Here is a 12,210-nt window from a genome sequence, read left to right on the forward strand (position 1 = left end):
CATTCAATATAAAGTTGGGCAGGTGCATGCCACTTGTGGTAATCTTAGTTTCCTGACCAGGGATTGAACCCAAGCCCTCAGTAGTGAGAACATGTAATTCTAATCACAGGACTGCCAGAGAATTTTCAGTACAAACTCTTCTGTGTCTGGTGTCTTAGCTTAGAGTAATTATATTTTGCAGTTAAGATTTTAGCTGAAAATAGAGGTGTTTTTTTTGTTTTTCCTGCCCTGTTTGAATAAATTCAAAATTATTTGAAATCTGGTTGTTTTAATCAGAATCCTGGAAAGCATGAAAAGTGGAAGTGTTAGTTGATCGGTGCAACCCCATGGACTGTGGCTGGCCAGGCTTCTCTGTCCATGGGATTTCCCAGGCAAGAATACTGGAGTGGGTAGCCATTCTCTTCTCCAGGGGATCTTCCCCACCCAGGGATCAAACCCCAGTCTCCTGCACTATCAGGCAGACTAGAAAGCATACCTCAGGTAATTTCAGCATTCCTACAAAGTAGTTTTACACCAGTACTTTGTTTAGCTCTTCTAGACTCTTTTGAAATAATTAGCAACAAAGTAATTTAACTAGAAGAGCAAAGTCAACATGTTTGCTTTTTAAACTATTGCCTGATTGTGTGTTGCAAGCACGCATGCTAAGTCACTTCACTTGTGTTCGACTCTTTGTGATCCAGTGGACTGCAGCCTGCCAAGCTCCTCTGTCCATGGGATTCTGCAGGCGGGATTACTGAAGTGGGTTGCCATGCCCTCCTCCAGGGTGTCTTCCTGACTCAGGGATCAAACCCACATCTCTTACATCTCTTGCATTGCAGGTGGACTCTTTACCTCTAAGCCACTGGATTATTGGGTTGTTTTGTTTCTTTTGACATGATATCCCTTCTTTCTTTTTTAAAAATGACTATCAAATACATTTTAATTATTGGCAAAATTTTGAATAGATTCTTTACAAGAAAATATAAATGGCCAATGACCACATCAAAAATTGCTTATCATTAGTTAACAAAGAAATGAAAATTAAAGTGATTTGAAATACTAGAAAACAACTGTTTAAAAGATATAGAAAAACAAACTTCCATACCTACTTCCACCTACTCCTGTAGAATATGTAAAATGATGCAGCTATTTTGGGAGAAAAATTGGCACATACAAAACTAAAAATTCATCTAAAATGTTAATACAACCCAAATTATTCAGCTCCTGTATCATTAGCCAAAATAAATGAAAGTGTAGATCCACAAAATGATTTGAACATGAATGTACAGTATATCTTTTTTTAGGAGACATAATTTCATGCTTAGAAATGATGTAAGAATAATACAAGAAATTCTCATAAATCCTCACCCAGATTCCCCAGATGATGTCATTTTTACATTTGTTTTAACCTTTTCTTTCTCAACGGAGAGAGGGAGGACAGAATAGAGGGATGGAGGGAGGAAGAAAAGGATAAAACAAGTGCAATATATATATTTTTCCTTTTCTGCTGAACTACTTGAGAATAAGTTACAAGTACATGTGCCCCTTTGTCCCTACATTCTATAGTATTTTCTAAAAACAAGAAAATTGCATAACTATATATGTAGCTATCGAAATTAATATTGATATAATACTGTTTTCTAGTCTTATTTAGATTTAGTCATTTAGGGTCTTGCATTGTCTTCAATTATCATGTCCTCTTGATCTCCTTTAATCTGCAGCACTTCCCAAGACTTTCTTTGTGTTTGTAACAGTACTATTTTTTTTTTTTTTAAGTACAGACCACCTATTTTGAAACCTGTTTTTCAATTTGGGTTTTATTGGGGCGTTTTGTTGGGGGGGAGGTTTCCTCTCATGATTAGGTTCAAATTATATTCTTTTATCAGAAATACCACCGGAAGTGTGATTTTTCTGTTTCCCTCCTAGGGGCACATCCTGACAATTTGTGCAAGTGACTTAAGGGTATTGGTTGGGTTTCTCCACAGAAAAGTTTGTAATTGTATCTGCGGGGACGGTACCATATTCTGTGCAGTGCAGCCAAATTTTTTTTTAAAGAAACTGTAAAGAAAAATAAATTTAGCTACTTGAAAGTTTTAAAGTTTTAAGTCTTTCCTAATAAAACATACCATAAATAGATACAATTGGGAGAAAATACTGCAATGCACTAATATCTAGAAAGCATGAAATATTCCTACAAATTAATAAAGAAAATAGACAATCCAGTAGAGAAAGGACAGAGATGATGAATAGGCAGGTCACAGATGAAAGGAAAACAAACAAGGCGTATGTTCAAAAAAAATTTCCTTAAAGCAAATAAAAAGAGATAATATTTTTGCCTATTACACTGGTAAAAATTTACATAATTCTCAATATCCCACATTGACCAGGGGGTGAGGAAATGGGAAGTCACTGGAAATGGTAAATTAACAAAGCTGCTTTCGGGACAGGGGTGACTAAACTAAGGAACTCTATAGCATGAAATAAATGATGGGGCTGAATCAATGTATAAGGGCAAGACTTTTCCAAGGCCTTTATTGAGTAACAGACTATATACACAATATGATTCCATACATAGCAAGTTCATTTCCTTTTGAATGGTATATGTGTAAATCTGAAAGAAAATGGTTTCAAGGACCACCAAACTGCTGTCAATGGTTACCTCTTAGAAGTGCAATGGAGAGAAGGGAGAATAACTTTGTCATGTATTTATTTAGGAGGGTAGATCTTTTATTAGTAAACTAAAATTTACCATGAAGTGGTATGAATCTTTTAATGAGTTCAGTTGAGTTCAATAGGTCAGTTGTGTCCGACTCTTTGCGACCCCATGGACTGCAGCATGCCAGGCCTCCCTGTCCATCACCAACTCCCGGAGTTTACTCAAACTCATGTCCATTGAGTTGGTGATGCCATCCAACTGTGTCATCCTCTGTTGTCCCCTTCTCCTCCTACCTTCAGTTCTTCCCAGCATCAGGGTCTTTTCAAATGAGTCAGCTCTTTGCATCAGGTGGCCAAAGTATTGGAGTTTCAGCTTCAACATCAGTCCTGAACGTTCACACATTGAACGTTCAGGACTGATCTCCTTCAGAATGGACTGATTGGATCTCCTTGCAGTCCAAGGGACTCTCAAGAGTCTTCTCCAACACCACAGTTCAAATGCATTGATTCTTCAGCGCTCAGCTTTCTTTATCTGCCAACTCTCACATCCATACATGACTACCGGAAAAACCATAGCCTTGACTAGATGGACCTTTGTTTGCAAAGTAATGTCTCTGCTTTTTAATATGCTGTCTAGGTTAGTGATAACTTTTCTTCCAAGGAGTAAGCGTCTTTTTATTTCATGGCCGCAGTCAACATCTGCAGTGATTTTGGAGCCCAAAAAAATAAAGTCTGCCACTGTTTCCCCTGTTTCTCCATCTATTTGCCATGAAGTGATGGGACCGGATGCCATGATCTTAGATTTCTAAATGTTAAGCTTTAAGCCAACTTTTTCACTCTCCTCTTTCACTTTGATCAAGAGGCTCTTTAGTTCTTCTTCACTTTCTGCCATAAGGGTGGTGTCATCTGCATATCTGAGGTTATTGGTATTTCTCCCAGCAATCTTGATTCTGGCTTGTGCTTCCTCCAGCCCAGAGTTTCTCATGATGTACTCTGCATATAAGTTAAATAAGCAGGGTGACAATATACAGCCTTGACGTACTCCTTTTCCTATTTGCAACCAGTCTGTTGTTCCATGTCCAGTTCTAACTGTTGCTTCCTGACCTGCATACAGATTTCTCAAGAGGTAGGTCAGGTGGTCTGGTATTCCCCATCTCTTGAAGAATTTTCCACAGTTTATTGTGATCCACACAGTCAAAGGCTTTGGCATAGTCAGTAAAGCAGAAATAGATGTTTTCCTGGAATTCTCCTTCTTTTTCTGTGATCCAGCAGATGTTGGCAATTTGATCTCTGGTTCCTCTGCCTTTTCTAAAACTTGAACATCTGGAAGTTCACAGTTAACGTATTGTTGAAGCCTGGCGTGGAGAATTTTGAGCATTACTTTGCTAGCATGTGAAATGAGTGCAATTGTATGGTAGTTTGAGCCTTCTTTGGCATTGCCTTTCTTTGGAATTGGAATGAAAACTGACCTTTTCTAGTCCTGTGGCCACTGCTAAGTTGTGTGTATGAATGTATTTGTGTAATCAAACAAATTTTGAAAAATATTCACCTGCTCACATCCAGCCAGTCACACGGGGTACTGGGGGTTAATCCCAGCAGAAGAGAAGGTTGTGGGTGAGAGGTTATGGAGACAAACACCATGCAGTCCTTTGGTTTGGAGATTGCAAATGTGGGAGGCCTTTTTACTCTTTGGAGGAAGAATTTGAGGGGTGCCTTTTCTCTTAGTACCAAAAACAGTTGCTTTAGTTTGTGCCACAGTGGTATTTCTCATTCACATTAATTTTGGATTCATTGAGACACATTGTTTTTCATCTTTGAAAAGCAGGGTATCTTTGCCAAATAGTGATTGTTGGTTAGCATCCCAATGGGGGTGTGCTTTCCATAGTGAAGAGGGGATGTTCTTAGGACTGCACGTCCTCTTGGCATTGCTTGTTAGGGCATTTCTTACCTGGGAGAATTCTCCCCTGGGAGGGCTTCAGGCTGCAATGTACCTGTGTGCACTGGTTGTGGTGAGATCTGGATCTGCCTGATGAAAACCTGCTGCCTTTCTTGTGAAAGGGAGAAAGACAGTAGAAAGGGTGGCAAGTGTCTGGTAGTCTACTTAGATTTTTCCTACTAACTCAATGGAATTGGGCAAAAGCCAATGTGCATATTCTGGAATGGTACGAGTCTGTGGAAATGTTGCTGGTGTATCTTCGTAGCATATTTATAAAGACCACTGGGTTGAGTTCCAGATGTTTTTGAAAGCTTAAGGTGCGTTTTGCCATGGGAATATTATACAGTGGCACTGAGATTCCCAGCCAGCACGAGACTGTTTACACACAGTGTGTTGTATACTAGTATTAGTGCCACAATTCCTTGTGTTCCTAAATAAACTCTTTCTGAAAACCTGAGTGAAATATAGAATATGGAAAAATCAAGTACATATAGTGTAAGAAAATTCTCAAGTGTAAATTTTGGTATAAATGATTTAGGGTTGAGCTTTTTCTCTCCCTCTATCCCCCCCGCCACATTTTACACATTCTATGTACACTTAAGTTTAATCATTAAATATAGGTGGATTAATGTCTAGTACTTTTATATTACTTGAAAAGTACTTAGTGACCTTAAAAAATCGATCTTCACTTTGCGGGGAAATGATGATATCTCCATATAATGCTATGAAAGAATATAGAAACATGTTCACAAAATACTAAGTGCAAAGATTATAAAATGGCAGTACCATTTTCAAAACCAGCGTATGTGTATGTATGTAGCCCAGTATGGGAAGATACCCATCCCCCACTGTAGGACAGCTCCACTGCTCACTCTAGATGGTAAAATGCTGAAAGGCTTTTACTTTCTTTTTGCTTTTCTGTGTTTTCCTTTTATGTGATTGTCTCTGGGAAAACACATTTCACATTCCTTAACTAAAAAGCAGCACTTTGTGGTTTTGTTTTTCTCTTTGTTTTGATTTTTGTGTGTTTTTTGTTTGTTTTGGTTTTGTTTGTTTTTTGCCATGCAGCTTGTGGGATCTTAATTCCCTGACCAGGTTTTAAACCTGAGCCATAGGCAGTGAAAGCACAGAATGCTAACCACTGGAGTGCTGGGGAATTCCCCACAGCAGCACGTTTGTATGAGATACTCTTCTCCCCATAACCAAAGCCACTTAACAAGAAGGGCAGGCCTGGAAAAGGTCTGGTTGCCTTCACCTTATTAAGAAGCCTTTTCCATCTCCTCAAACTTCCAGTTGATAAGAACAGAACCACTTCTAATAGCTCCAGTGCCAGCTCTAATATTTTGGCCACCTGATGAGCTGAGCCAACTCATTGGAAATGACTGATTTGGGAAAGATTGAGGTCAAGAGGAAAAGAGGGTGGCAGAGGATGAGATGGTTAGATAGCATCACTGACTCAGTGGATGTGAGTTTGAACAGACTCCAGGAGATAGTGAAGGACAGGGGAGACTGGCATGCTGTAGTCCACGGGGTGCTAAAGAGTCAGACACGACTTAGCAACTAAACAACAACTTCTACTAGGGGTAGATTGGCCCTACCATTCCTGGATTACTGTGTTTCTAAATGGAGAAGAGCCATTTAGAAGGCCATGGAGAAGGGTGTTTTAGGTTGTCATCTTTCTTCAGTGCTTAGGGCATATAAAAATGAAAGTTGTCACTTCTGGAAAATGCATATCATTGATCTCATGCCATAAACTATTCCTTCAGGCCGCAAACCAGAAGAAGAGGGTTTGGAAGATAACGGGCTAGAGGAAAATTCTGGGGATGGACAGGTATGTGAACCTCGTCAGTGATCAGCTCCGTGCATGGACCAGCGACCATCATCTGATGCTTGTATTTTTCTTTGTCACAGGAGGATGTTGAGACCAGTTTGGAGAACTTACAGGTCATCGACATAATGGATATAAGTGTGTTGGATGAAGCAGAGATTGATAATGGGAGCATTGCAGACTGTGTGGAAGATGATGATAACCTCCAGGAGTCCCTGTCTGACAGTAGAGAGCTAGTAGAGGGGGAGATGCAAGAGCTTCCGGAGCAACTTCAAGAACATGCTGTAGGTACCTTGGCAGGGTCTCCAGGATGTATCCTAGGTGTCATAATTCCTCAAATAGCCTAACAGATGATAAGCTTTATATTTGGAATTATGTTCTTTTAATGCCATTTCAGTACATTTGACTTATCCATTCACATGTAAAAAATTAGATGAGTTTGAAAAGCACACTTTGTTTGATTGAAAAATGGTGTCTTGTGAGGAGTAATTGTATCTGCTCTCCATTTGAATAGTGTAGCATTAAGCTACATATACAATTCATACACCACATTATGTCAGACCTGTTAATTTAGTGGATTATGTTATTTGTGTGAGGATGAATGTTTCTCAGGTAGATAGAAAAGACAATGAAAAATGGAAACTAGGAGACTTCTTTGTAGGAATGTCTAGGGGTTGGTCCTAGGCAGCACCTCATTTTCATAGCTGCCTCAGTTCTTTTATGGAGTGTCTCATGAGTGCTATGGGAGAAACGAGACCATGTGCTCCGCCAGTCCATCCATCCACGTATCGGATTCCTTGAAATGTGTTTGCATTTCTTTTGGAACTGATCTCAGTACCCTTCACAGTAGCAGGTTGTTGTCTTTGAATGGCTGTGGCAGGGATGCGGTGGCGCAGGTTATTTGGACACAGATAGGGAGGGTATGCAGTTGTTTATCTTTTCATGAGTCTCAGTCACTAGCTTCCTAAGAAGGAACACCAAAAAATGAAACTGTGAAACCCTTCCTAGTGACTGCTTCTTTAAGGCTGTTTTATTCCCTGTGATTAGAAAATAATATATTCAGTAACAAAAGCCTGAAAACTCATAAATGTCTGTCAGTAAAGGTTAAATTTTAGAAAAGGCAGAGGAACCAGAGATCAAATTCCCAACATCCACTGGATCATCAAAAAAGCAAGAGAGTTCCAGAAAAACATCTATTTCTGCTTTATTGACTATGCCAAAGCCTTTGACTGTGTGGATCACAATAAACTGTGGAAAATTCTGAAAGAGATGGGAATACCAGACCACCTGACCTGCCTCTTGAGAAACCTATATACAGGTCAGGAAGCAACAGTTAGAACTGGACATGGAACAACAGACTGGTTGCAAATAGGAAAAGGAGTACGTCAAGGCTGTATATTGTCACCCTGCTTATTTAACTTATATGCAGAGTACATCATGAGAAACGCTGGGCTGGAAGAGGCACAAGCTGGAATCAAGATTGCCGGGAGAAATATCAATAACCTCAGATATGCAGATGACACCACCCTTATGGCAGAAAGTGAAGAGGAACTCAAAAACCTCTTGATGAAAGTGAAAGAAGAGAGTGAAAAAGTTGGCTTAAAGCTCAACATTCAGAAAACGAAGATCATGGCATCTGGTCCCATCACTTCATGGGAAATAGATGGGGAAACAGTGGAAACAGTGTCAGACTTTATTTTTTGGCCTCCAAAATCACTGCAGATGGTGATTGCAGCCATGAAATTAAAAGCCACTTACTCCTTGGAAGGAAGATGACCAACCTAGATAGCATATTGAAAAGCAGAGACATTACTTTGCCAACAAATGTCCGTCTAGTCAAGGCTATGGTTTTTCCTGTGGTCATGTATGGATGTGAGAGTTGGACTGTGAAGAAGGCTGAGCGCCGAAGAATTGATGCTTTTGAACCGTGGTGTTGGAGAAGACTCCTGAGAGTCCCTTGGACTGCAAGGAGATCCAACCAGTCCATTCTGAAGGAGATCAGCCCTGGGATTTCTTTGGAAGGAATGATGCTAAAGCTGAAACTCCAGTACTTTGGGCACCTCATGCGAAGAGTTGACTCATTGGAAAAGACCCTGATGTTGGGAGGGATTGGGGGCAGGAGGAGAAGGAGACGACAGAGGATGAGATGGCTGGATGGCATCACTGACTTGATAGACGTGAGTCTGAGTGAACTCTGGGAGTTGGTGATGGACAGGGAGGCCTGGCGTGCTGCGATTCATGGGGTCGCAAAGAGTTGGACACGACTGAGCGACTGAACTGAACTGAAAGGTTAAATAACTATGGTTTAGTGGAACCAGTTGTTTAAGCGGTAACAGCATTGACTAGAGGCTGGTCACTTAACTTGCTATGTGACCTTGGATAATTCACTTAATCTCTCTGAGCCTCATTTGCAAAAATAGGTTTGAGGAAGTCTAATTAGATGAATGTTTATTGCTAACTTAAAGCAGAAGTCATCAAGCTGGCCCAAGAGTTATTGGAACACAGCCACACTTATTTGTGACAGTTGTCTATGGCTGACTTCTGAGAACAGTAGCAGAGTAGAGTAGTTATGACAGAGACTGTCTGGCTTACAAAACCTAAAATATTTACTATCTGGCCCTTGACCTCGGTTTAGAGCAGTGTCTAGTGTATAGCAAACACAGTAGGGCTTTTGCTACTATTACTAAGACATTTATTATGACTTCCAGTAATACAGTGACTATTCCTATATACCATATCAGTGAACTAAGCTTCTTTGTGTGAACTAAAATGATAATCTCTAAGATGGATGCAAAAGTAAGGCAGGAACCAGAATAATGTGCTATTAATCAGGTAGACAGAAGAAGGGGAGATGGTCTTTGACACGAGTGTGTGTCCATGCCCTTAGGAGCATGCATAGAATGTCCTGAGATGATTGTGTCAGGGGAAGGAAGGAGTGGTGCAAAATCTTAGTCATGTAAAGGTAATAACAGTACATGCTCATAAAATATTTGAAAAATATCCTCCCCCCCCAAAATAAACTTAACATTCTGGACTTGATAGCAAACAGTCTAATTTATTGAGTCACACAACAATGATTTTATGAACCCCCTTTCTGTGTTGAGGAATCCCTCACCTCACTGGACAGAGCCCAGCTCATACCAGTGATTCTTCCCCTGCAGGTGGGGCAGTGATGGGTCACCTGGGGTTTGCCAGTCCTGTGCTCCTGTCCCCTACATTCAGTTTGAAAGTTGATGATGCTGGGAGGCAGGAGTCCCAGAGATGCCATTCCCATGTGGGCCATAGCCGCCCCAGGGGCAGCAGTCCCAGCAGTGGAGGCATCCTGGCTTTGGGAAGTCATGTTGGCCATGAAGTCCAAGAACACCCTCTGCAATGTGATTCTAGACATTGTTCCTGGAAGAGCAGCCCCAACCCTGGTGTTCCGTTCTATTGGGAGAACGTATGTACTACCCAGCTGTACTTTTTTGCTTGACTTAGACTTTTGTTTTTCTTTGTTTGACTTGTGTCTTGAGAACCCCCACTGATACCATTTAAGTGGGTCTCCTAGACTGTCTGCAGGTATATGTTTATGTACAACATTTCTCTCAGTTGAAGTGGAATCACAATGTAATGCTGTTTTGATTCGTGCTCTGTGTTTAGAATGTCACCTTAAGTGACTTTTCACGGCTGTAACTGTTCATTGTATAGATGTAGTTATGTTACCTTATTATTGATGTCATGAGTTTTGTTCTCCATTTGTTTTACAGGTAGAGGACAAAGAAAGTATAAACAATTTAGACACTTTATCACCTGACTTCACTGTATTACAGGTAAATTGTATGTCTCAATAATTTTAGAATCAAAGGTTAGACTACAGTTTTTGGAGACTACTTCTGATATCTTACGGCAATCCCAACTAAAAGTTACCGGAAGGTCTGTTTCCTTTTTTGGCCTCTGAAGAGGGGGCTTTGCTTTCAACTTTCCCCGAATAAAATGTGTTAGTGAAAAGGGCTTGTCATCTCGGCTCCCCCACCAGCACTGTGGACCCATGCAGCTAAGACCCAGGCCATTTGGGAGACTCTTGTTAATATGATGGCTAGGAGGACAGCCTGTGGGATCTGTCCTGGAGGGCCTCCTCTGCAGCAGAAATACTCTTAGGTGAGAAATGAGATTGCAAGGGGTGGGCACCCCCTCCCCAGGAGAGATAAATGGGGCACAGATGAGGGTGCAGGAGGGTGAGGAAGGCCTGACACTGACATCGCAGCTGGGAAAGGTGGATTCTCAGGGTTCCTGGTTCTCCATTTGGGAACTTCTCAGAAAGTACACAGATTTCTCTTGATGACTATAGCATCTTAGTTGTTTGACTGCCACCTATGTAAAAGTTAAATGTTAGATGAGAACAAATGAGATGTGCACTGACTTTCAGGTGTAGTTTGCATAAATGTGGATCTTGAGTTTCCTTTTACTTTTTCTGTCAGCCTTTGTAGGTATAAATTGTTGGAATAAACCTGAGTATCTGATTTCCAGGAGAAGGTTTTGTGAGGAAATGAAAATACAGTCAGCTTATTCCAGTCCTTGTTTTTTGTTTAAATAATGTCACCTGTGCTGATTAATTGGAAACTATCTTTCAGACAAGATCTTCATTCACTTCTTCCAGGCGGGGGCCAGGTGTGTTATTAGTGAGCCAGAAGTCAGATTCAAGGAGGGTGCAAATGTCAAGAAATCTTGGTGAAACCCAGTTGATGTCTCTCCAGAGTTGATGTCTCCTCAGGTGACACAACCTGTTCCTAACATAGGAAGGAAAGGAGGAGTGGGGCTTGTCATTTTCTTGAGTGTCTCCTCAGTTCAGAGACTCCTGTGTATATTGTCTGGTCAGGACAGTACACACAGCCGGTCTCAGAGACAATGGGAATGTATACATTTCCGTCTAGGGAAAGTTAAGAGAATCATTCTGCCTAAAATGGTTGTTTCCTTCTGTGTAGAATCTTTAATTCCCAGCATGAAATGAAAAAAAAATTTTGATTACAAATGAAACTGTTAGGAAAATGACCCGTTTCCTAGGGCCCCCAAGACTGGCAGGTCAGTGCCCGATGGACTGTGCAGACCGTTCATGTGCATGTAGCTTGTGCCGTCTCAGGCATGAGGAGAAAGCTTGGTTGCCATCCTCCCTGTGTAAACAGAGCGGTGGGTAGATACAGACTGATAGACTCAGTTCTCACACTCATTGCTCAGATCTTGGCTCTGCTGTGTGTCCTTGAGTGAATTTGTCAACCACAGTGTGCCTGTCTCCTAATCTGGGAAAAGAAGGATGATACTAATAGAACCATCCTGCTAGGGCTGTGTGATGATTGGTTAATATATGTGTATGTAAGGTGGAATTTCTGCCTGGAACCTAGACAGTGCTTAGCAATGTGTGCTAGAGTTCCAGAATATTGTCACTTATGCAGAGGGAATGTAGGTTGCAGGAACCACATTCCACACTGAGAGAAAATCCCTTCCTGTAGTTGGGCAGCCTCTCTGTGAGGAAGTGGTCCATGCACTAAATGCTTAGGCATGTCTAGGACTTGGCCTGCTTTGGAAAGAGGTTCAGATGAGCCTGTTTAGCAGGGAGGTGGAATAGGGGTAGTAAAACCAAACTCTCTTGTTGGTGAGGAGTAGCAATGGTGTGACTTCACAGGGGTTCCTGGGGGTTGTTGAGGAATTCGAGCTGGTCTGGTGGATGGGTGGTTGGAAGAGATAAGGAGGCATGTGTGATACTGTAGGGCTCTGATTGACCAAGTGGGCAGGGACGGTAAGAACACTGTGCAAAGTAAGAACAGGGGTCAAGCCACCC

General features: G+C 41.3%; 1 protein-coding gene across 3 annotated transcripts in view; it reads left to right on the forward strand.

Moving 5' to 3' along the window:
- SAFB (scaffold attachment factor B) overlaps window positions 1-12,210 on the forward strand; it is a 61,447-nt gene that overhangs the window by 6,478 nt on the left and 42,759 nt on the right. For all 3 annotated transcript variants that reach the window (XM_045166644.1, XM_045166643.1, XR_006641428.1), the window contains exons 3-5: window positions 6,337-6,401; window positions 6,482-6,682; window positions 10,145-10,207. In XM_045166644.1, the coding sequence (XP_045022579.1) occupies window positions 6,337-6,401; window positions 6,482-6,682; window positions 10,145-10,207 (329 nt within the window). The remainder of the gene's footprint in view (window positions 1-6,336; window positions 6,402-6,481; window positions 6,683-10,144; window positions 10,208-12,210) is intronic.

Source organism: Bubalus bubalis, chromosome 9 (genome assembly GCF_019923935.1).
Source record: "Bubalus bubalis isolate 160015118507 breed Murrah chromosome 9, NDDB_SH_1, whole genome shotgun sequence".
NCBI classification, from domain to species: Eukaryota; Metazoa; Chordata; class Mammalia; order Artiodactyla; family Bovidae; genus Bubalus; species Bubalus bubalis.